This window comes from Euprymna scolopes, chromosome 29 (genome assembly GCF_053919585.1).
Source record: "Euprymna scolopes isolate OS-2025 chromosome 29, ASM5391958v1, whole genome shotgun sequence".
Lineage (NCBI taxonomy): Eukaryota > Metazoa > Mollusca > Cephalopoda > Sepiida > Sepiolidae > Euprymna > Euprymna scolopes.
The window spans coordinates 42,967,814-42,994,856 of record NC_136510.1 but is presented as its reverse complement, the minus strand read 5'-3'; the positions used below and the strand labels follow the sequence as shown (position 1 = coordinate 42,994,856).

General features: G+C 32.4%; 1 protein-coding gene across 3 annotated transcripts in view; it reads right to left on the bottom strand.

The window, feature by feature from the left end:
• LOC145252617 (phosphoribosyl pyrophosphate synthase-associated protein 2-like) overlaps positions 1-27,043 on the bottom strand; it is a 105,499-nt gene that overhangs the window by 29,662 nt on the left and 48,794 nt on the right. For all 3 annotated transcript variants that reach the window (XM_080112335.1, XM_080112333.1, XM_080112334.1), the window contains exon 2: positions 1,133-1,185. In XM_080112335.1, coding sequence (XP_079968461.1) covers positions 1,133-1,160 — 28 coding nt within the window. In that variant the 5' untranslated portion in view covers positions 1,161-1,185. The remainder of the gene's footprint in view (positions 1-1,132; positions 1,186-27,043) is intronic.

Sequence of the window (27,043 nt, the reverse complement as noted above, 5' to 3'; positions counted from 1 at the left end):
GGTAGTAGCGAAAGATCTTAATCTATGATTTATTTTTTTTTTTAAACTCATTGCAGCCGAAGGGAAACTTTTTTATGTAAATGTAGATATTTTTGTGCGTCCCATTAATGGGAATGCTGACGGGTAATGGGTTAATACTGAAAGTATGAACTGATGTTTTAAAGGAAAGAGGAAGTTATTCATTGACGAAATAAAAGTCTTCTACTCCTCCTACCCATGAATCGTTTGAAGTATGGCAAAATTAACAATTTCAGAAAGAAGAGATAAATCAAAACAAAACATAAAAAGAGAAAGTTAAAGTGAGAAAGAGGAAGACAGAGAAATAAAATTGCAACAAATGGTACAAAGCTCTAATGATTTGGCCTATTGTTATAAAATTTAAGTAAAAAAAGGCAACATTTTACTAAAATATGGAGAAATCACATCCCTATATTATATAAAGGAAGTCATATTTGTCCGTGTTGAAACTAAAACAAACAACAACAAATACACTTCAAGAGAGTAGAAAATGGACCTTGGGTTTATTTTGCTTTCCTTATTTTATTCTCACATTACATGAGCAGTGTTTCTGACAAAGGGGAAAGAATTGTTGTTTTCTGGGTCAGAATTTATCCGTTGGCTGTTTTTTGTGTTTTTTTAAGTTGCTAACATTAAGTGGCTTACTGACTTGTCTGGAGCAATTTCCATAAATAAATAAGTAAAATTTAAAAAATTTTTTACAAATGTTACACATTCTGATTCAATATCACCCAAAGCTAGTTATGGCACAAAAAAAGAAAAAAAAAAAAAAAATCATACATTTGTTTGGAATAACCAGGGATGAAACCAGGTGCCAAAGTTTGGAAGAGGGGGAAGGAGAGAGAGAGTGAGAGAGAGGGGTTTTAAAAAGAAAGATGCTAAACACACTTTAAAACTTTCTATGTTCTTTCTGTATGCCATTAAAATGTGTAAAAAAATATTTTTAATACTAATGATTCACCACTTACCAAGGTCAAAGGCCACTCGAAGATAAATGTCAGGAAGATTTTCAATTGAACGATGGAACCGTACTTATGAAAGGATTGAGAACTACAATGAATTCGCTGGATGGCATAACAAATATCCGTTGGCATTGGACTTTAAAACAACTTACCTCGATCAGTTTTATGATAAACTCTCATGTCACCTAGTTTGATCCCAAGTCGACTGCAAAACAAGAAAAAAACAATTTTTTACATATTAAAAAGTATTTCATTATGAATTTTAATTTTTTTTTTTAATATAAATAACTAGCAGAACCTGTAAACGGTGTTGCCCGGTGGAAGCATGAGAGATCCAGAACAGAATCATTAAAGGACCTTTCTCAAAAACAAATTAAACTACCATCCCTGGAAAATAGCGGACACTGGCGGCTGTGGCCCAAATGAAATAATCTGGCTTCCACTGTCAGGCATTGTTTTCCAGTGGCAGCTAGTGAAAGCCACTGTTGGTTACTGGCGATTAGTGTTGGTTTGGGGCAATAACCTGCAGGTATTGGCTGATTATAAAGAAAGCATTTAATAACTTTAGATTGAGCAAAAACAGAGGTAGATAACTGCCTTCCACCGATGACAGCATCTTTCAAGTCTGCCATCATTTTTCTTCTCGGTATACTGCATGTATATTTTTCTAAAAGTAGCTCTAACACAGCTTCTAAATAATAAAATACTCCACAGAAAGTAAAAGTGGGAAAAAGAAACAAATATATTACAAATAAGTGTTTCTGTAGCCAATAAAATGTACGTTGAAACCTACCTGCATAATATTTTTTTTTGCCTTAATTTATTTGAAAGTGTTTAATCAGTTCTAGAAAATAAGTGTTGACATAAGTCACAGCTTTGATGCCTAGGTAATCAGTCAAGAATATAAAAATAAATTTAATCAACAAGAATAAAAATAAAGAATAAAAAATGCCAAAAAAACAAAAAAGAAACCCTAAAAAAAAAACCAAACAAACAAATATAGCATCATTAAAGTTTTAATAATCACTCAAAAATCAATAATCAAATATTGGTACCTGTAAAAGAACATTTTTTTAGGGCCATTTTTGGGCGGGAGGGTAGTGGCGTGTTGGTATTTTGTGCATATTTGCATTCCCAAACCAATGCTGTGTTTACATTTTGAGAGTGTTCCGTCTGAGCAAGGAAAGAGCAATATGTGTTTGATTACTAGGGCTATGACGAGCATATTCTTTTCATTATTTTGAATCTTGAGTATATATCAGTTAATATCTTATGTTTTTATATAGTGATGTGGTTCTCGATTGATTAACTGTGTCGGATATATACTCGAGAGTCAAAACAATGATAAGAATATTCTATTGTCATAGCCCTATTGATTACATTTTTTGTTAGTTCCATGTGGGCAAGGAAAGATTTAGCAATGCGTGCTAAAATGTCAATAATTCTCAAACCTTTTTGTTAGAGCTCACCGTAGTAAAATTTTAAGGGTTCCAATATTTAATTTTTATAATTTTGAGCGATTATCAAGACTTCAAAGAGGCTTTATATGTTTTTTTTAGCAGAATTACATCATGTGTAGAAGTTGATTTAATTTTATAAGTTTGTGCAATTATCGAGTGTTAAAATACGTTATGCATATTTTATTTTTACTTATGCATGTATGTGAACATGCTGAATTGTTAAAAATAAGTTGGCAGTATTTATTAAATTTCTAAACGGCCAAAAATTGGAAGAAGAAAAAAAAAAAAAAAGAAAAAAAAAAAAAAAGGTATTTTTTTTACAACCTAACCCAGCGTAGTATAAACATCCCCAACCTTCTCATGGCTTTTGGAATAAAAAAAAAACCCAATCTCGGAGACCATTCTTAACATGTAAAGGTTGGGGGTGTTTATTCTAAAAGCTGTTCTTAACATGGGGAGGTTGGGCATGTTTAAACTATGCTGGGTTAAGTCATAAAAAATATCTTATCGAAGGCCATTTAAATGTAATAGCCCCTTCCCCCCCAATATATTATCATTTTTTAACTGCTAAAAAAATACCAAAATAACTTTCTATACACAAAAAACAAAAAATATATTTGTTCACTAATTGAAACAAAAAACTTTTATATAAAAAAAAAAAGTTGGCAATAAAAAATTAAATGAAAATAGTAAAAGTTATGAATTTATTAGGATGGGTTGTTTTTTTGTTCGTTTTTGTTATTGATTTCCGTTTGCTCGGTATAATCCGAGGGCTTTTGTCATTTGCCAGGCGTTGCTGAGGGAGACTCATGGAAAGACGGGATTTAAACTGCAGGAGTAGCAGTTAATGTGTATAATTAGATGTGTAAGTGGAAAAAAATAATCAAGCATTAATCATTAAATCCCGACTGATATAATCTTGGTCAACAACTAAAGAAAGAAAGAAAAAAAAAAAGAATGTAGAAGATACGTATAGTATCTAGTAATAAATGTATGTTTGTGTATGTTTTAGTCTTAGCAGAGAAGCTAAACAGTCATTAATTACATAAAAGAGGTGGAAGATTCATTTGCTGTTATATGTTGGAAATTAAGTGTCTACTAACTAAAATTGACGCCGTGTGAATCAATATTTGTTCAAGCGACGCCATATTGTAATGTTCTGAAGTATTCGTTCAGAATGATCTAATTCCGGAATAAGAGAATATTAGTGGACAATTATAGGCAGCAGACTTTCTCAGGGAAGATTTTATTTTTTGATTATACTACAGTTAATAGTATATCTGTGTGTGTATGAGTCAGTTACAGGCGGTGTAAGTGTAGACTTTCTCTCGGTGTTAACTGATGGTGGTGGTAGGGGACAAATATTTAGAAGGCAAAATAGGCACCCCTTCTTCTAAGGATGTTGCGAGTGTGATGGTGTTGCTCCTAGGATGTAATGTAGTATTTTATTATCATGATTGAATGTGTCTGCAAAAGTGTTCGAAAGTTACATAAGATAGTGGCTAATAGCGTAGATGTATTTAATTTGTATGTGGCACCTGTTGTTGCAAACGTACGATACTTTCTGCAGAGGGGAATTTCTGCAGTCATTTTATAATATATGGAGATTAAGATAAAAAAAATTAGAGTAGACTTTCATAACGAATGAATTAAGATTTATTATAAGAGTTGAAATATTTTAAGACTGCAAAAATACATTCCGCACATTTAAGAATATTTTTTTTATGAGCAGGACCCGAGAAAATTCCACAAAATGAGAAATATATTTAACCAACAAATACGTTTTGATAAAATGGACATTTTTCTGGATAGCACAAAAATTTAGGTTTTGGACAGAAAAACCAATAACACACAGCAGATATGTTTATTAACATTTCTATGAAAATAGTGCCCATTATATTTTAAATATAAAATTGACTAAAATGAAATAAATTAATAAGTACTAATAAAGTCTCTTCTATGAGAAAGAGGTTGCAGAGAGGAGAAAAGAGGTTCACCTACTAGATTACAAAGCCGGTTTTGAACTCTGTTAGGGCTCCTCCCCAAATGTGGCAACAGTACTCCACTTTAGAATGTATTTAACTCTTATACAGATAGAGGATTGCATCAGGAGTGAGACACCTTTTGTAACGATAAAACGGTGCAACCATTTTTTCAGCAACTTTGGTAACTGATTTGATGTGAGTCTTCCATTTCAGGTTAGTCTCAGAAGCTTGTTGAAGCAGCAAGCTTCTTTAAGACAAAAGCCATTCAATGGTGTCTCAATAAAAACACTAGTTTCTATCACTTCACTGTGTTGGCATCAGGAAGGGCATTTGGTCTGTATCAAAGAAACCTGATGGAAACGTAAATTTGCTAGAATGATTGCTAGGAAAAAATACAATACATTGGAAATGGACAGACAGAAAGACAATCAGAGAAGTCATGCATAAAGCAGAGTACAGTAGATCACTACTCAATACCATATATGCCAGACAAAGATATTTGTCCATTTTATATGGGTGGACAGCTTTAGGGGGGGGGGAGAGCATAGGAAGACAATGAACAAAGTTCACTGACAATCTCAACTGGATCACTGGAAACAACTATACACCTCATCAGAAAGACCGAATGCAGAGGGGACTGTAGAGCCATGATTATCGATGTCTGCAGTAACGAACCAAATACCTAAAGCAAATGAAAAAGGGAACGATAGAATGGCACAACTATTTTTCAACAACCTTGGCAACTGGTTTGATTTATACATTTTATTTTGCCAAACAAGTTTAACAAAACAAAATTAGGCACAAGGCTTATCAAAACATTGGGGAGGAGAGGGTCTATGGTCCTCCTCGTCATTGTACCTTTGATTTGTCTATGCTAATCCTCATAAGTTCTCAGTCACTATAATGCTACAAACATACCAGAAGTTGTCCTACTTAAGATTCCCAAATCAAATCTTTTTTTTTTTTTTTTAAGTAATCTATTTCAGGTCAGGAGTGGAGGCCAATCCCAGAAGCTTGTTGAATCGATGGTGTTTCAATAAAAACACTAGTTCCTATCACTTCACTGTGTTGGCATCAGGAAGGGCCTTGGTCTGTATCTAAGAAACCGGATGGAAATATAAATTTGCTAGAATGATTGCAGGGAAAAAATGCAATAAATTGGAAACGAAAAGAGAACAGGAGATGTTGATATTTTATTGCAGAGAAATGGGTAGATAAATTTTAATTGTATAAATGATACTTGTAGCTCTATGGTTTTATGTACCTTGATGTAGTTTGAGTGAAAATGGAAAAGACGAATTTTAGGACAAAATTATTACAGTAACACCTTCTATCACCTACCATCTCTGGAGAAAGGTTTTACACCTGAAAAATTTAATTTTAATTTTTAAAATAAAAAATAAAATATTTGTATCTTAAAGGTTTTCCAACTGCTTTTTGCTTGATTTTCAAATGAAAAAAAAAAAAGAAAAAGAAAAAGATGCTTCAAAAAAATTTCCTCAATTCGAATTATACTTTGCAATAGGCCACGTGCTCAAGTTCTCATTAAGGGTATTTAAAACAAATTGTTTCATTTTAACAAGGAAACACAGCAACATCAAATGTCAACAAACTTTTACTTAAAAAAATAAATAAATAAATAAATAAAGGTTGACTTTTACAAACATTACTATCAACTCTGAAGAAAGGTTTATACCCAAAAAATTTAAACAGAAGTAAAACAAATAAAAAAAAAAAAAAAATTTGCATATATCAGTAGCTTTCAACAGCTTTGTTTTTTTTTTGAAAAAAAAAAAAAAAAAAAAAAGCGATGCTTCAAGGAACTTTCATAGATTCTAATAAAATTCATTACATCTAACTTAAGTTTATTATATAATATTCTTCTAACAATACTATCCCTGAACTGAAACAAAAAAGCAGAAAGTATGAACCTTGGTAAAAAAAATATAACCCCCATGAATCTAAATTAGTTTTATCATGTTCTTTGTAATTATTAAAAACAATGAAACCAATGGTTTATACAGATTATGAGGATCCCAAATTATTCACAACCCTTTATTGAATTCCTTTATTTTTTGAATTGAAAAATGAGTAATGACTTTGGTAATTGATCTGGTGACAGACTAAAATATAATACTATGAACACACATACAAAAAAAAAAAAAAAAAAAAAATTTCCATTTTGGAAAAATACCATTAACATTAATAGGGAACATGAATTTGAATAAATACATCAAAGATACTGCCAAGGTGAGCTCCTTTCTTCTGGCCTAGAGAATTCTCATACCTGCTAGCATCCTATATTGCTATAAACTCACCATTCTCCCAGGCATGAAGTATTATTGCCACATCTTGGCTAGTGCCCCAACATTAAGTCTCTCTTTCTCGGACAAGGTGCAAAAAGAGTCTAATTCCACATTAATTTTATCAGGCTTCAACCCCCATTGGCACAGTGTTGCATTTCTGTGCTTGTTTTATAAGTACTTCCATAGAATGTACTCCAGCAAAGTTACTGTACTTGCACCCCTTCAACATAAATACCCTCAGACCAACCTCACAAGCAATAAAATTCCATCTGTCCACTGCAGATGCTACAAAAAAAATAACTACTCTAACAACTCCTTTAAACCACGTGCCAACTGTACCAACATGCAGAAATTTAAATATAATGTAAACAAACATCTTGCTGCATAACTCCTGACGTGAGATGCCTCTGATAAATCTGGCTCTTAATCACTGTAACCATTTACATATTATTAGCAATATGCCTTCTTTGGATTCAAATAAAAAAAATAAAAAAAATTCTACCCCCACCCCCCTCCTTTACTTTTTAGTGTTCTTCTTGTTCTGTTCTCCTGCTTTCTGTCCGGGTTGAAGATTTGTTATTTTTGTAAATATATATGTGCTGGAACCAGTCAATCCACGCGTTGCAAGTGAAATTGGATACATTTACTAGCATGCAATGTGTCATCTGTCACCAGTGTTCTATGGTATCAAAAGTATTATAGTGTATCATCTTTTTATACTAATATTGCCTCGCAGTTAGAAATTTGATATTGTAACAACTTCAATAATAGCAATACAGTAATACCTTGAGATACAAATTTAATTTGTTCCATAACCACCGACGAATATTGAAAAAAATCGTATCTCAAAACAATTCCCATTTGAATTAAAAGAAATTGAATTAATCCGTTCCAAGGGTACAAAAATTTACCCAAAACAAGCTCAAACTATGCTCAAATTACACTCAACAATCACTAAAGAAAGATAAATAAAACATTAACGACACAAAAATTGATATATAATAATAAATGTTAATGAAAACAATAAAAAAGTAGAGTTGTACTCACCACCTAGGTGAGTGCTAGTGTACGAGATGCATGCAAGGAGGGGACAGAGGAGCATCCACACGATATGGTAACTAAGAAGGGTCAAGATCATACACAATTAAAAACGTTGAATGAACTTTACTAAATGTTTAATATTTAAGTCTTAATGTAACAAGAAAGATGAATAAAAAAAAAAAAAGAAGAAAATTGTAACCAACTTATGGAGATAGGAATGAGTTGTTAATGAATGAAGAAGAGCTAGGAGGAGGAGGTGGAGGAGGAAGCAAGGAGAGAAGGCTGAGTCAGCATAATCTAGCCTATGGTACATACATGCACACTTCTTTTGTTCTTGCTTTGCGTTTTGTATTTTTGGGGAGGACTTTTCATTTTTTAAGTTTTTGGGTTCGCACGATTTTTTAAATCATATCTCCAAACAAAAATAAATTGTATTTTAGTGCATTCGTATCTCTATTACTGCAATAGTATCGTTTTATAATTATTAACATTATTAACCCTCTTCCATAACATTTACAAGGATGCTACATGCCAAGTTTTATGTAATTCAGTTGAGTACGTTTAAAGCCTGTAAGTAACAAACATTATAATATACTAGCTGTACCTATATGACATTGTCCAGGATTCAGTGAAGTCATTTTATTTTTTCACTTTTTAAGCAGAAAAAAAAAAAAAAAATTTAGTTTGAAAGGAGAACAACTCTTTTATACGATTCACGTAAAAGATAATTATTCCTCTTGCTACATTTTTTTTTTGTCATAAGTCAAAAATGTTTCCATGTTATCAGTTGTCCAGGTGGAACTATGTAATTATTTCAATAATTAATGCTGGTCCATACCTCCACCCCACAAAAAAAAATAAGCAAAAATAAAAACAAATCTTTATAATGAGTTTTTCCAATGTCCGCCCATCGTCCTCATGTCAAGAATGGCTTTCTAAAATCTTATAAAAGTTTGTATTATTTAAAATTATCTCCTTTGTCCTGCAAAATGGCATTGAGAGATCATCGTTTAACTATAAGAATTTACCCTTAAAAAAAAAAACAAAAAAAACTATTAATAACTAGTAGGTAGACCCGACGTTGCCCGGGATTGAATGAGGATCAATAAATATTCTACACTTTCAATATTTTTATTGTCATCGAAATCTTTTAAAGCTTGTAATTGCACATTTTTTAATCATCGATTGATTACCTGCTCTTGTCGGATACCCACCATGGTGCACTGGAAGAAAGCTTCACATGCTTCCCTGCACCGACTTAGTCCACAATCCATTGTAGTTTACATTACACTGTAGATAACATATTGCTAATTTATTTTTATATAATGGCTTACATTAAGGTTTAAAATGCAAACGTATCATGCTTCTAAACAGAAAGATTTATTTTGAACGCACCCTTGTCTTATCAAAGAACCTACTGTGGGTTTTATATGCCAGGTTCTTTTGCTTGGGCGGTGATAAAACTTCTCAAATATACTTATGAAATTAGGCTATATAAATGCGTTGACTTTCATCATATATTTTTGATTACCAATACTTATCAGAGGTATTCTGATACAAAGCCTATCTAAGTACACTTCCAGACACAGAGTACATTTGTGTGAAATTTAAAAAAAAAACAAAAAAAAAACGACTACCCATTTCAGAGTCCATAGGGAACAAACTAACAAACACAAAGTGTCTTTTATGTATAAGTAGAAGATTATTTCCCCTCTCCATACACACGCACACACACAAATGACAGTCGTCAAATACTACTTTTTTGGCATCAAATATCTCACCTCCATTGTTATTGGTCTACAAATAGATCACTTAGGGGAGAATGAATCACAACTGAATATTTGCAATATGAGAATTTGGTTAGAGAATGTAGACAGTAAGGGTACATTAGCTGAAGACAGACGTCTATAAATTCTATAAACATGAATCCATCAAAGTTTGGAAGTGACAGGTCACTGTTTTTTTTTACATATATTTCAACACGGTGTCAAATGTTTTTGTTTTTGAAGGAGGGAATCACTGTCATCTTTAAAATCAGTCTTTCATGTTTTTGACTTGCCGTTTTTCTCATCTTTTTTAAACTCCTTTGTTCCTTTTTAGTTTGTTTTGGAATAATGTCAGCTTTTATTGATATTTGGTAGTCTCTGAAGAGCAGCCAAATAAAATATTTTTTGCTATGGGTTGCGAAACATGTGTAAGACATTTAAAGAAAAAAAAAAGGCATACGCAGAAAAAAAAAAGTTACAGTTGTGGACTGATTTTTTTTTTTTTCTGTTGGCCATTGGGATACCACCCACCAACCAACCAATATATGGGAGTGTCAGTGTGTATGCTAAAAATGATAAATTTCTCCACAAATAAAATACAGCGTTATGAATAACAAAACCATTTAAAATATGAAAGTTATAATTTTTCATTTCAATATTTCAAATGGTTTTTTGCCATTTTTCAAAAAGTACATTTTTTTGTTTTTTATATTAGAACGAATAAGCATATTAAGATTTACATGCTGGTATATACCGCATAATCACACTAACACATCAGTTCCTATTAAATCAACGAAATTAAGCATCGTTGAGCCTGGTTAGTACTAAAATGGGTGACCATTTGAAAATACCAAGTGCTTTATGCGCTCTCTGATTATCTCGGCATTGTTTTCTCCTTGCCACTGGAATCAAGTAGTGCCGACTAATGAGAGGTGTGATTGGGGATTGCACAATCTTTGCTTTACAATTTTACATGTGCAGGGTTCTACAGATAAACTTGTCTTTATTTGACTTTTAACAACGAAATATTTTTGTTTAATAGCCAAACCCACATGATTTTTAGAATATGACATCTTAGTTCTGTGATGAGTATGTACATCATAAAGATTTTTCTGTGTTTTTTTTTAACAATTGTAATTCTAAATATACAGCAAATTTTACACTGATACTTAAAGGTATAAACATTATAATTTCTTCAGATGTTTTTTTTAAAACAACTTTTGTTAAAAAATAAATAAATAAAAGAGTATATTGTTTTTATTAAACTTTTATTGTTTAAATAATTTAACTTTGTTGGTTTTATAAAAAAAAATAAAGTTGAAAAGATATTTTTCATTCAGTAGTGAGCTTTAGAAGATTGTCAGTGAAAGAAATACAATTGCCAAAAAATAAGTGTTTCATTATTTCTAGTTGCCACTTTGAAAAATCACTCACAAATTCGACTGTTTCACTCGCAATGTGGAGCTCTGATGTGCAGACACTCTTGCAGGAGGTATCCATTGTCTTTCAAAATTAACCAATCTCTAGCCAATTTCATTCTTATCACTTCTTCCCATATTTTCCTAGACTTTCCTCTGCTAATCGACACCCTGCGACCTCAGGTTAGCCTTTGAAGTCGTTCGATCTTAGTGACGCAAGTGGACCTGATGTTTGTCATCTGAGCTGGCACCTGATTTTAGATACAAGTTAGAAAAACCAACAGCAAACACAGAGCAAAAATCATGTCATTAGATGTGTTTCTACCAGTATTTTGTCTAATTTTCGATTTCTGAGCGATTATCAATGTTGTTCTTCATGCAATGGTTTTAGCAGCCATGACTTTTTTCCGTTCTAACTTAATAGAGTTAACACACAGCTTCTTTTGAAAAAAAAAAAAAAAAAAAAAAAAGAAGTTTTAAAGTAAGTTAAAACAAAAAAAAAAACTTAGCCAGATAGTAATTTACTTGTCTCTGGTAACATTTATTTGTTGTATATTTATTTTTTCACCCATTTTTGTCCCAGTGATGAATGGTGATGGTGGGGGAGTGTGTGGATTTTAAACTTTAATTCGAAATAACTCATTCTCATAAAACAAGGACACTTTTAGATGTTTTAATAGTTTTAAAGAAGGAAGGGCACTGAAATTCTTCAAGGCAAGTTTTTTTTTTTTTATAAAGATTTTTGTAGATAAATGTTTGTAGGGTAATTTAAGACATTACCTGAAACTTCCTGATAATTTAGCTGAAATCAGACTAGAAATGATGCAGTTTTATTTGCACAGAAAGACAACATTGTGTATTTTTATTACTAGTGGGTGTAAATATGTACCCAGGTGTAAAATACGTTTAAATATATGTTAATTTGTCCAGATTTTGTATATTATTATAGTCAAAAGTAAAAAAAAAAAGAATGTACTGGATGTCATCAGCTAGAATCAAAACCAAAAGCAAAACTGCAGCATTCAAAGCTGGTGACGTTACCACTGTACCAACATGACATGCATATGAACTGATTAAAAATTAACAAGTGAAGCATGCATGATCCCCCGTGAGTGCACAGTGAACGAAGCATAAAAAAATGACTGAGTTCACCAAATCCCCCCCCCCATTTAGCCCCAAAAGTCCCCAGGGAACATCAAACCCTGGTGAAAATGAAAAACGGTGCAGTTTTAGGCCTTAACATATGTAAATTTTAGTTCTGCACCATGCACAAAAAAAGAAATGACTAAGTCCATCATTTGACCCCCTCCCATTCAGCCCCAATAAAAATATTTAAATTTGAGTTCAGCACTATACAAATCTGCTAAATAGACATACACAGAAAATTTTGGACAAATATGGTAAAATAGTCCCAAAAATGGAATATTTTATTAGCCCTAAAAGAGCCCCTGGCGCACACCCAAGAGTTAGTATAGACAAACAAAATTATATAGAAATCAGTTAGCTACAACGTTTCAGAAAGTTTTATAAAAATCTAAGGCATCAATTTTTTTTAATAAGCACAAAAGCGTCAATTTTAGCCACTTTAACCTGAAAGGCACTCCTAAGGGGGAAATTGGAGTTTCCCCAGAAAATCCCTTCTGTTACTTTTTTTTTTACTCATATCATGTTTAATGTTTGTGCAAAATTTCAAAAAATTTCAAGGCGTAGTTATTGAGAAAAGTACAAACAGACAAGGGTGAATTTACAGGTCCACCCTCCTTTTCTCGGGGGACGAAAAATAAACTAAGATGAATGTACAAAATGTATAACAATGTTTTTCAATTTTGACTCCATAAAAACTATTTAAATCGGCTAAAGGTCCATAAAAAATCCAATCATTTGAGGCCCCTAGTGCCACTCTGCGACTTTTAGTTTCGGAAGAGATAGAGTTTGAAAATATGGAGACATATAGCCTTTTATATATTAGATTGCTATCGGTTTGTAAAGTTTACTGCTTGAAATACTTGTAACATTTAAAATAAAATTGCATACATAATTTTATGTGCAGAAAACAAAATCTGTCTCATTGTATTTATATAGACACTAACATTTTTGTAATTTTGATACAAATTTAAATGTGACTAAATAAAAAAAAATTAATCTGCCTTTTTCACTTAGAATTTTAAAAAATAGATTGAAAATCTGAAGAAAAGAACATCTGAGCACAAATATTTTTCCAGGAAATAAAACAATATTGCAAAAAAAAAAAAGAAAAAGAAAAAAAAAAGGACTGTTTTTTTTTTATCTTAAAATAAAAAAAATCATAAAATAAAAAACAAACAAAAAAGCAATAACAAATAATAGTTTAATAATAAAATGTACTTTTGCAAAAGTAAAATGCAAATTAAGCAGTATTTCTACAATGTATGGAGTACTGTTGCTATATTTTGGCTGGTGAATCTATCCCATTTTACAGTTCTTGATAAGGTACAGAAACATATCTAATTTAATTGGCCTCCGCCCTTTCTTCATCTCTGCAACCTCTCTCTCTTTCTGTCTCACAGACGTGATGTTGCTAGTCTCAGTCTTTGCTTTAAATCCTATTATGGTATGTGCTCTTCAGAATTGTCTGATCTATTTCCTGCTTCCTTTGTTCCAGCTTGTTTAACTTGTTGGTCTAGTGGTCTTCATCAATTCACCATTTTGATACTTCATTATAATACAACTTCTTACTCCAGTAGCTTTTTTTTGCCAAGAACTGTAAGCTTATGAAACTTGCTTCCTGCAAATTACTTTCCTTTTCTGATCCCAACTTTTGCATTTATTTAGATATATTCAAATGTTAGAAGTATGGTTAGTGACTACAGAAGCAAATTGTGTGCTTAGCAGGGGGGGGGGGAAGGAAAGTCATGAATCTATATATCCTCCCTTTAGCTAATAGATTAAATAGAAGCATAGACAGGATTCTGAAGACTAGGTTGTGCAACTAGTCTATGAGAGGGTATTCTAATTTAATATTCCAAATTTTATTTCGTTTGAAAAAGGGTATTTTAATCTTTGTAATAGAAGAAAAAAAACCTGGTGCCAATGGTTAATTAATATTATTAATTAGAAGAATCCTCCTAGTTTTATTTAACACAAAATTCAAAACTGTTCTGTTTGCTAATGCACAATCGATTGTGATAATTTCTTGTTGACAATGGTCGCATAAGAGAACAAATTCTACACTACTCTTAAAAGGAAAAGTTTTGGTACTGATCCAGAACCTGACCACGGCTGTGTCAAGTTTTTTTTTTTTGGTAGTTGCTGGAAAAAGCCAATGTGAATACGGTCAGAAGGGAAATTCAAAACATTGAAAAAAAAATTTTAAAACAAGATAAGACTTACCATAAGTTTAATTATACAAAAGAAATTTTTTTTTTCCAATGAAATTTTATTATTATTTTTTTTTTTGCAACAAATGTTTAAAAAAAAAAAAAAAAAAAAAAAAAAAAAAAAAGGGTAAAAAAATTTTTTTTTTTTTAGATGAAAACATGGGCATAACTTTGAATGAAAATCAAATGTTTTTATTTTTCATTAAAAGTAGTCCCCCCCCCCTGCCCCATGGAAACAACTATGATCGAAAACAATTTTGTTTTTTTCACATATCAGAAAAGTAGTTTTAAGGTTAGAATTAGACTAAAGTCAGGATGAATGTTCATCTGCATTTTGTACTTTTGCAAATTCGTCTGTAACAGCATTTCTTTTAGTCATCTTACAGAGATCTTCGCACTTTTTACATTTCTTATTTCTGACTATGAACCTACATTCGTGACAGAAAGAATACCCCCCCCCCCAACGGTAAATGTAATAATTTCACACAGCATACTGTAATTCATCTTCGCTTTTAAAACAAAATTTTCTTCTTGTTGGAATGAATCGATTTCATTGAAACTTTTCATTTGCTGACAGATGATTGCTGATTGGATAATCATGTCAGCATTTTGCCGCCTGCTTACTGTAAACTGACAGAAGATGCCAATGCGACCTTGGTTCAGGTTCTTGATTTTCTGGATCAAAGGTTCTAGATCAAAGTTTTTATATAACACACAATTTCAAACTAGAATTTGATGTGATAAATGAGCTGAACATAGTGAAGTGAAATTAGGCAAGTTTAGTAAGCTTAGGGTTAGAGTTGGATTTAGTGAGCCTCTCCCAATTTTAAACAGGTCTATCATTCATACTCACTTGCTATACTCGGAGCTGAATTTACAACAGCTATGTTCAAAGTGCCATGTTATATATGAATGAATGCTGAGCTACCATTAACTTTGGGTTAAATAATAGGGCAGACTGAATCCTGAAGAATGCAAACTCTGAAATAGCACTAGACTTTCTCTGCACATCTCAGCATTCCAGTAGTCGTGGACTTCCTGCAACTAGTTGCGAGCAATGTCAGCTAAGGAGAGTTGCCGTTGTGAATTGTACAATCCTTGCTTCATCATAAACTTACCATATAAGCAGACTTACAGGGGATATCCATTGTCTCTGAAGACTGAAAAGAGGCCAACATTCAAAAAGAAAAACAAAAGATTCAAATGATTAAAATGTTTTTATTAGCTTGTATTTAACGGTCAGAATTTGCATTTTTACATTTGGACAGTCGTATTGGATTTCAATTGTTCAGATAATTGACTCTTCCTTACTTCTCCACCCTCAAATATTTTGATAAGAGAAAAAAAAAAAAAAAGTGAAGTTCAACTTGCAAGCCGTGAGAAATACAAAGATAGTTTGCATTCACATAATCCTTGAAGAGAGAGAAGTGGCGGGGAAAAAGCGGATTGTATCAAATGAAGGGGGTCAAAAAAGAGGAAATTAAACATATCTCTTCCCTACTATTATAGAAAAGAAAATTTGTCTATGCACGAGTTCATTTCCTTGAAAACGGCTGGGTCAATTTTTATGAAATTTCACACAAAGGTACTTTATGTGCCTGGCAGTGTTCTTAGATAGGTTTTGTACCGGAATATCTTCGATAAATATCAGTAATCGAAATAATCCGATGAAAGAACGGGCAATTTTAAGCAAAGTTAACATCTTACATAGCCTAACATCGCAAATGCATTTGAAAAGTTTTATTACCACACAAGCAGAAAGGCCTAGCCATATAAAATCAACAGGAAGTTCTTTGATATGATAGGGGTGCATTCGAAATGAATGTTTCTGTTTAAAGCAAAATTGCATCATAATACTTGACATTTTCATTTCAAGCTTAAATTCAAGTCATTATCACTGCACAACGATTAAGGCCAGGCATATAAAATCAACATAGGCTTTTTGATATGACAGCTGCACGTTTGAAATTAATGTTTCTGTTTAGAGCACAATTGAAGCATGATGCTTGACTTTTGCATTTTAAACTTTAATTCAAACCATTATATATAAAACAATTTTATAAAATCAATATTGGATTCTCTACAGTGCAATGTAAACTACAATGTATCATGGACTAAATCACTGCATGTGAAGTTTCCTCCTGATAACACCACGATGGGTCCCCAACTAGAGTAGTCAATCAATCGATTTGATTGAAAAATAGGTGATTTCACTGATTTTGATGACAGTAAAAAATATGAGTGCGAAACATTCATTGATTATCATTCCATCACGGGCAACGTCAAGTTAGCTAGCTAAGTGTCATTTAAATTTGAATCGAAATTCATAAGTCTTGAAAGCCAGTAAAATGCAGAATTTAAAAAAAACCAAAACATTTCTTGATTCTATTCCTGATGATGGCGTTATATCACTGAAACTTAGTTAATTTTAAGCAAATGTTTTTGTTTGTTTTTTTAATTCTGCGTTGTATTGGTTTTCTAGACTCACAAATTATATACACATATGTATGTATTAGTATTTTACATAGATAAAATCATTTCGCAAAGATCACTGTTTGAAATACTTGAAACATTAATTTAAAATAACATTTAATTGATAACTTTGTTATTTTAGAAATTTTGATACAAATTTATTTATCTTTTAAAAGAAGGAAAAAGAATTCAATTTGCCTTTTCACTTGCAATATAGAAATAGATCACAACTTGTTGAAAATCAAGCAAGTCCCTGGAAACAAACGAACATTTGGACACGAATGCTGAATATTTATCCAGGAGATAAAACAATATTGCAAAACAGAATTATTTGTTGCATAAAAATCAAAACAATCACGGAATTTAAAAAAAAAAAAAAAAACAATAACAAATAATAGTTAATTAATAAAATGTTTTTCAAAACCAAAAACTGATATTGCATATACATAAGTAATATATAAAAAAAAGATTGTGTGTCTGTATGTCAAGTTGAATTAATTTGAAATAAGGTGCTTTGACTTAATCATTAGTGTGAGAAATAATTCCAATTTTTGCATTTATTCATATACCACCTGGTGTTGACAGGTTGTAAAATATGATTAAGTATTTTAATTTATGCAGATTTTGTATTTATTATTATAGAATCAATTCTCTATCAATTATACTGTATCTAATATATAGTCAATATTTCAAAAGTTAAAAAAAAAAAAAATGACATGGGTGCCATCAGCTGGAATTGAAACTGAAACCAAAATTTATAATGCTCCAGCCTAAGTAAGACGTTACTGAATCAGCCCTTGTCAGTTGGATAAGAAATAGCTAAAAATAAACTAAGATTAATGTACAAATGTATACATATTTGCGCATACGTAGAAGAGCAGTTTAAGTTAACTTACGCTTGCCAAGTTCTAATTTTTTTCAATTTTGACCTCTTACCAACTATTTTAACCAAAGACTCATAAAAAACAATCCCCCAAAAAATGCAATAATTTGAGCAGTCTTGGAGGAGATACAGTTTGAAAAAACAAAAAACAAAATGAAGACAAACAATGAGTTTTACAAATGAAATTATTTGATTGGCTATTCATTTATATTCATTAGCCTATGATATTTAGCAATGTACATTATGATCTGTATCGAACTAAAAGAAATATTGGGTCAGATATAGTATGAAATAAATCTGAATTTTAATTTGTAATTGCAAAGTCTACTAACACAAAATTTCTGTAATTCTGCAGAATTAGGCAGAATCCGAGTGACTTTTCTTTATATAATAGATTAGCTGTATATACTCAGCATTGCCTGGCCGAAACATATTGCCGGGCAGAGAGATTAGTCCTAAATTCTTACGAAAAGTGATCACATGCTTGATTTAGCAGAGCATAAAAACACATCTATCTTGGTCTATGAAAATCAACCACAAAATAACTTTCATAGCTTAAATGGGAAATAACTCTCCTAGTTTAAATAAATAAGTTTGCTTCTGGTTTTAAATGGAACTGTTCTCAGTTATTAACAAGTGAAAATGAATTAAATATAAATCAAATTAAATTAAAAATAAATTAAATAAGTCAACTTTAAATAATATTTCTAAATAGAACAATCAAAAGAATTTTATTACAACAAAAATTAATAACATCAAGCTAATTAATAAAATCGATCTCAATGTAATATGCGAATTCAATATAGATTTCTTTTGAATACATAGTATATATATATATATATATATATATATATATATATATATATATTCCAGCATGATTTATATATATATAAGTATATAAGTCCGTTTTCAGTATGAAGATTAATTTGTGAAACAGTGTACCTTTTGTACATATTAATTAAATTGTGAACAGACAGACAGGAATAGGACTTCATTATAATATATATCTATATATAAAAAGTGAACATGTGTGTGTGTGTGTCTGTGTAAATTTCCCTACGCAATAACTCTGTCAATTTTCAGTCTACAGACTCGAAATTTGATATACAGGGTACTGAGATTTGGGAAAATCGATGTGATCGGTTTTTGGCCAGAAATTTGGCGATTAAGGTGTCAAAGTTCAACGATTTGACCTTTAAGAATTCTAACAAACGCCTCCGACAATTTTGGGTCTACGCACTTGAAATTTTTGATATAGGTTCCTTGGACATGGATCTAACTTAATAACTTGATTTGAGCCCAAAACAATAAATTTTAAGGGGTCATAATAGGGGTTAAAGTTTAAAAAATTGACCTCTGCGGTCTCTTCCAAATTACTCAGACAATTTCTGGTCTAAATATTTGAAATTTTACATAAAGGGTATTCAGAGATAGGGCAAGCTTTTTCATCAGTTAGGTAGAAAATTTTTAGTTACCAATATATAAATGTATGCATGTATGTTTGTTTGCATGTCTGCCTTAAACTTTCAATAGAGGCGACGGATGTTACCAAGATCAGTATCGTTTTAAAGTTCGACCTTTCATACGAGAAATATCGGAAAATTGGCTAAAAACATTAATATCTTGCCCTTCAACTAGGCACTTTTCTACAGGGGGGGGGGTCACTTTTTTCGCCGATATTTTTGAAAGTTATCCTCTCCTTTAGATTGTCTAGCCTTAATTTAAAAAAATGTCACTTCCGGTTTGGCGGTGGTCGTAACAGCATAAACATTAGATTTTACCCCGTTTTTTTCCTCCGTTGCGGTATGGGTTTGAGCCTGCCTTCCTACTACCACTTTTTTTTTTTTTTTTGCTCAACATACACATCCAAACACCCGGGCAACGCCGGGCTGAAATGCTAGTACTATATATTTTGGTGTATAAAGTGACCATCAGTTAAGATGACGTACAAAATTGGGGCAAGTTTTAAATTTATCATATATCGGTTGTAGAAAACGACTGCTAAATCATGAAACCATGTTTGTTTAGTCTAGGCTAGACATTGCTACAACCGGTATCTTAAGAAATATTAGTTTTTAAAGATGATTTTTTTTAACTTTAAGGGTCGTCTTATATGCCAAAATATACAGCATATATGATTCAAGCAAAGATGCCCAGACAGTCCACAGAGTTTTATAATTATTAAGATAAGCGAGTTATCTAACCTCCACCTCCAATTTTTTTATGATAGCTATTTTTCAGTAGGTCAAGTGAAGAGCCAAATCCAGCCACAAAGTGTTCAGTTGGGTTGACTAAACAAGTGCAACCACTTGATTCATTTGTCTTAGTTTGCACTCGTCATATGTACATAAACAGTACTGTATTTTTTGTTATGAACCTTTTTATAACCCATATAAGCCCTTGGTGACCATCGATTCTCAAAACAAATATTGCGTGGGTTTCTTCGTCTGACCATGCTGACTCTAGCTGTGACTACTACCGAGAGTGTAAACACTGGTTTATAATTCGGACTCAACTCAAACAATAATGCAGACACAGATATTGTGTAAACTTGACTTGTTAAACGCAGACATGTGTGTGTCATTGGGGCCCTGTTGCTGACATTCACATTTTTTCGCTAGGTCTCCAATCTCCCAAGTCATAGACATCAGCTAAAATCAGAGATCATTTGCTTGTAGGGAAAAGTCATTGTTCATTTGAAATCACCTACTTGAACCGATCTCACACCTTAACGGCCAGTCCTTCAAATATATTTTCTCTTGATCGGAGATTATTAAATATAAGGTTTTCTTTTCAGCCACTCCCAGCTGTACCCATCAGAACTGATCAGATAAACTTTTTCTTAGTTTATTATTGCTATCCAATCACTCAGAAGTTAACAACTAATTGTCAGGCCGTTATTCAGCCTGAGGAGTTCAATGAAGTTGCCAGTCATTTTTATTGTCACTCATTTTTCTTACTTCCTAACGTAACATTTTTCGGCAAACCCAAATAAGTAGGGGAGGGAGCACAGTTCATAGGATCATAACTTTCCACGCGCAACTTCATTGCTTGCAAGTTCCTTTTGTCATTGCGACATAAACACGTTCTCCATTTTCTTTAATTTCTTATAATGGTTCGCACACCCATTACACAAAGTTGTTGCTAATAAGAGAAAAAGAAAGAAACAAATAAAAAACACATAATACATGGCTGTTTATTAGAATCTACCTTTCAAATTAAAGTAAATTAGACAACACGTTTTATTCTGATTAATGCATGTTAATTGGCTACTCAATATTTTGACCTTGATTTCTTGGCTATTATTGTTTATCTTCATGAAATCTTTTAGATTTTATACCTTATATTTTTTTTTTTTACAGTGCTTTGAACATTATTTTTTTTTTTTATAAACTGGTTTTAACTGCATTTTTGCTGGAAATTTCATATGTGTTTCACTTTTTAAGCCTAATGAAGTGAAATCTCTGATAGTCCATGTATTATTTTTGTGATTTTTTTTTATTTTATTTTTCTTATCAGTTTATTCAAGTTGGAGATGAAGCAGCCTACCAGATGCCAAACATTCACTCGCTAACTCATATATTCAAACCAAGAGATGTTTTTTAAGATTCTGACTGTCCCTTTAAGTACAATTCTTTGAATCTCTCTTGCACTGGGTTCATGGTGTATATTTGGCAAGTAATTTTTGAAATTCTTTTTCATGAGTCCAGGATATGACCTTAAACTATATCCGATGGTTAGTCCTTAGCTTGCGGGCTTCGGGGAGTGTGGAGCTACCCTTTAATTGCCATTGCTCCCAGGTCTACTCTAACCCGGAGTGGTAGTACCTGTTAGGGTCCCAACTATGAGTTAAATAGAAACCGACTGGAAAATATATATATATATATATATATATATTCTATTAAAAAATGTTTCTTCAAAATCACTGGATTCGGCATTAAAGAACCTGAAGTGTTTATATGCCGTAAAACAAAAACAACCATCATGAGTCCAGTTGCTCCTATAATTACTAGAATGATAGAGATCTCCCTAAGATTCCAATTTCTTTTCATGTCATACATAAGACTTTGGTATTTTGTTATCTTTTCCTTTTCAATTCTGTTTAATCCAGCATCATTAGTGACGCTAACTTCTACTATGGTTGCTTCTTTCTCCTTGTCCCATATCACTATGTCAGGTTTTTATGGCTGTTGCCTTTGTGCGTGTCCTCTCAAAAGCAGATTGTTGGAATAAATCCCTGGATTACCATTATTCTTCATGTAATTGTTATTATGTTTCCCAAATTGTTTTTGGATTATTGTAATGTGACCATTACACTTTACTTTGGTAATTCATTAAAATAAAACTGAAAAGAAATAAATAAAATGTGGGTCAGATATTTTTTTTTTTTTTTTTTTTTTTTTTACAAAATTTTTATATTTACTTTCGCCACCACTTAAATGTCTCTCACTGCCACATATCCATCTAGCCTGGCTCGTGTTTCTCTTCCCTCTTTTCTTTGACTTTACACGTCAAATATCTGTATGCCCCGAGCATGTGGTGTATTTTTCTCTCCTTTTTGTTTTTCCTTCTTCTCGCGGACACTTCGTAATTTGCATATCCGTAAAGTAAAACAACGTAATTGTCATGTCACAAATAAACCCCGTGTGTATCGGCTTTATTGCAGGTCAATATTTTTAAAAATTTGAAATTGCTATGAAACGCACAGAAGTGAACTTTGGTACACTGGAAAAGCATAACAAGGTGCCTTATTTCCTTTATTTTTGTGTAATTTGAACAAATATTTTAAAAATTATTCTAATTTTTCTATTTTCTGGTAATTTTAAGTGTGCATCACTTTATAGCAAGTTTCCCAAAATGACTAGAAAGGCTAGTGGAAAGGAACGTGTTGTTGCAGGCCCTGCAGAAGGTTTATCTCTAGATCTAGCCAAAGATCTTGGAAGAGATCGAAGAACAGCGTCTTCATTTGTTGAAAATTCAAACATCAAACCAAGGAAGGACAAAAACACAGGAAAGTCAGTTTCTGCTCGTGATGTTAGAAAAATTTGCTGTCAACTTATCAAGCAACCGAGCAGGAACAGTGCTGCTATATTTGATAAGGCTGGAATACCTTCCTTATCCAGAAAGACATGCTGCAATGTCTTAAACGAAATTGCAAGAAGCATTAACTTTGACTTTGATATATAGATATTTAAGGTCCAGGTTTTGGACCTGTTCATCGTTCCAAGGGAAGAATTTCTTAGACAACTAGCAGCAATCTCCAATGGATCTGGGAGATCATTCCATGTGTTGACAACCCTCTGTGAGAAGGTCCCTTTGCAGACATCTAGCCTACAGTGTTTTTTTACGATTTTGAAGCTGTTCCCCCTGTTTGCGCTGTTTTTGGCGATTTGAAAAGACTGCTTTCTTGTATCATATATCCCATGGATGTACTTGTAGAGATCGATCATGTCACCACAATTTCTCCGATGCTCAAGAGTGGGCAGTCTCAGAGTTCTCAATCTTTCAGAATTAAGCCCATAGGAAGACCTGTTTTAAATCAAACTCATAGGGAAAAATGTTTGGCTTGGGCTCAGAAATACATGAAAACCAGCTTTGAAAATGTTCTTTTCACCGATGAGGCCAGTGCAACCCTTGATGGACCAGATGGGTTGGCAAAAGTTTGGAGTCCTCTTGGATTCCCGAGTCCTCATCGATTCCATTGTCAACAGGGAGGTGGAAGTGTCATGTTTTGGGCAGGAATAATCTGCGATGAACTAATTGGATCATTTCGAGTGCCAGAAGGTGTCAAACTGACAAGCCAGTCTTATATTTTATTTTTAAATGAGTATTTGTCCTCATGGTTTGATGACCTTCCATTGGCGTGTCACCGCAAATTGATTTTTATGTCACGACAATGCACCATCTCACTCAGCCAAGGCTACAACATCCTACCTTAAGTTATGAGGCATTAGTCGAGAAAATTTGATGACATGGCCACCTTGTTCTCCAGATATAAACCTAATTGAGCAGCTCTGGTCAATAATAAAGATGAAAGTTTATGAAAGAGATGTTCAATTTTCATCGAAGGAACTTTGGAGGAAGATTCCTATAGCATCACATCATCTCAGAATCGCCGATTAACATCATCAGTTTACAAGAGGCTATTCAAAGTGATTTTGAAGCATTCCACAAAAATCAGAGAATAAGGCACCTTGTTATGGTATACTTGTACAAAAATTTCACTTGTCTGCATTTCATAGCAATTAAAAAATTTCGAAAAAAAAAATATACTGACCTGCAATAAAGTGATACACAGAGTTTAGTAACATATCCAAAGCTTACAGAAAACAATAAGAAAGAAAAATAGTTATTTATGAAAAACAGTTCCGATAAAGGTAAAAAGAGTTTGATAAGGTTACATGCTGGGTTGGATATATTGGGTCACATGACATAAGCGAAAGGGGAACTAACTCAGTTGAATTTATTCAGAAAACAATAACATATAAATAATTTGTGAATTTAAAAAAAAAAAAAAAAAAAAAACAAACTTTTCTTTAACTGTTTGAATTTTTAATTATTTAAAAAAAATAAATAAAATAACTAATTGAATTTGAGAAATTGAAAACTTATTTACCTCCCCAATTCAAATCAGTAAATTATGAAACCAAATCGCTAAATTTAAAAAAATGTCTTCACATTATTTTTCTACCTTATCGATTTCCGTAATTTTTGGATATGTTACTATGCAACATGACTATTATGTAGGTACCATTTGTTTTACTTTAAATTTAATATTTTTTCGTTATTATAATATAGAAGCACCAAGTTATTTTACTATAACTCACTAAAAGACCTTAGTTCATCTTACCTATCCTTCATTCCAAGTTTATATTGACAGGTGTCCATTAGAAATATACCATTTGGTTGATTTACTAGTTTACGTATTTTCATATGTAATACTAAATTGATTTTGATGCCTATACATTCAGCATGTCATAATCTTAAAAAAACAAAAAATACAATTTCCAAACTACTGCATAATGCATTTCTGATAAAATTAGCAAATGTCAAAATATTTAATTTTACTCTTAAATAAATAATAAGCGAACTATATTGGGGGGGGGGTAGTACTTTTGCAACCCTATTCATTTTTTTTTTAACTAAGGAATCACCACTTACCAAGACCAAAAACCTCTCAACAATAAGAATTATTGAAATGAAAGAATTCAGAGTTGAATGCTGAAGAATATTATGAAAAAACTGAAAATTATGAAATGACCAAAGTTTGATTACTTAAGGGTTTTTTTTAACATTAATTTATACAAAAAATAGAACTCCTAATCTAAAAGTCTAAAGTATTTTATTTTTTTACAAATATTTTTAGCAACTGCACAAAAAAAAAGATATTTCTAGCAACTGCACAAAAAAAAGATATTTCTAGCAACTGCACAAAAAAAAAGATATTTCTAGCAACTGCACAAAAAAAAAGATATTTCTAGCAACTGCACAAAAAAAAAGATATTTCTAGCAACTGCACAAAAAAAAAAGATATTTCTAGCAACTGCACAAAAAAAAAAAAAAAAGAAAAAAACTATTTTTTTTATTGGCAACCTGAGTGCAATTTATTTTGTATTTTTGAATTAACTATGCTTTTAAAATAAATTGAAATGGACACTTCTTTTATTAATTTATTTATTGCGGACTATTATCCTCATCTTTCTTAGTTGCTGTTTTATGACGTTTCAGCCAACTATTCCTCTGGTCTTTGTCAGGTGGTAACCGTGACGGGATAGGAACTTCGAATCTCTTAATTGCATTCTCAGCAATTACTGCCATCCATAGTTGTTGTCTTCTAACTACGTTTTGGTCAAGTAAGGCCAGAAGAATAGTTGGCCAAAACGTCGTGAAACAACAACTAAGAAAAATGAGGATAACAGTCTGCAATAAAAAAATTAATAAATAATACTCATCTCAATAATAAAATCCAATTAAATAATAAACTTCTTTTAGAGCTCACAAAAAATAAGATTTCTTTAAAGTTTCAGAGTTTTTTGTTTTAGATGATTGATAATGTGTTTTATCCAGAATACTATGCTCATTTTGTTCGTTTAGCTGATGTAACCTTTGAACTTTTGGATGGGGTGAGATTGGGGTTGTCTTTTGTGTTCTGATGCTGTATTTTTTCTGTCTTCAGTCAGTGAAGGAGAAGATTTAGACTGAGGTAACTGTCATTTTTGTCCCGATCCAGAGTAACCCCCCCCCCTTTTGAGAGAGCTGTATTTTCCCTAGATTAAAAATGCCACCGCATTTCACTCGGCTCTCATGGTAAAAAGTAAATAGGAACTTTTGACTTTCTCCAGATGCTTTTTTTTTTCTTGGGAATCTACCCGTGCCGAATTTCAAAGTGAACCGTGAATACGAGAACCAAAAGAAGAGCAATCTGAATAATTCAAATAAACGTGTTTAATAATCTTATGCAGCATTAATTTCCTTCTCAAAACACAATTACACACACATATTAATAGATGGCGCTAAACTCGATTTATCTTTGTTGTGATGGGGGGGGGCCTGACCTACCCTATAAAAAGGGCTCCACAGATTGTATCTCTTTCTTTCTCTCATGACCTGCAACAGATAACATCAGACAGACTTGTCATTCTCTCTATTGGGGCTGACAGCTGCTATCACACACACACACACTTGAGGACACTCCTGGCATCTAAGAACTTTGCTCTACTCACACGTATACAATACCCAGACTTTTTACTATAGATTTTCCCAATGGACACTGTCTCTACATACACAGACACGCATACCATTCAGCACATAAAATTTTCCTCTCTCTGCCCACACATGTATACACGATTCCACCTACACTTGGTACATGTTTTAATGAACACAATTTCATCATCAGTTCCGTATACATTAAATATTTTCTTGTATTATATTTTCTTTGACGCGTTACTTTACTTTCTATAAATGAAAAAAAAAAAAAAAAAAAAGTAGTTAAAAAAAAACTGTCATTTTTCTCAGTACAGATCATAACAGTCCCTACACTGCAACATGCTTGGAAGAAGCCACTGATGGTCATACCATTCACTCGTTTTCTCCACCGATTTGCGCTAACTATAGACCGGGAACATCCTGTGTCTATGAGTGCTGAACACTGCACATCATTAATTTTATGCCAACGACAGGCGATCCTGCATTCATTGTTTGGCAAGGGGTACAAGTGACAACGATACCTTGTTCTTGAATTTGCTTCCCAAACAGCTGCGAAATATGTGACCCAACTCATTGCACCGATAACATTGTAGTGTCTTTTGTGTTCTTGAATAAACATACCTCGTACCACTTTAACTGGCACCCCTTAAAATGATTAGGACCCCCACAT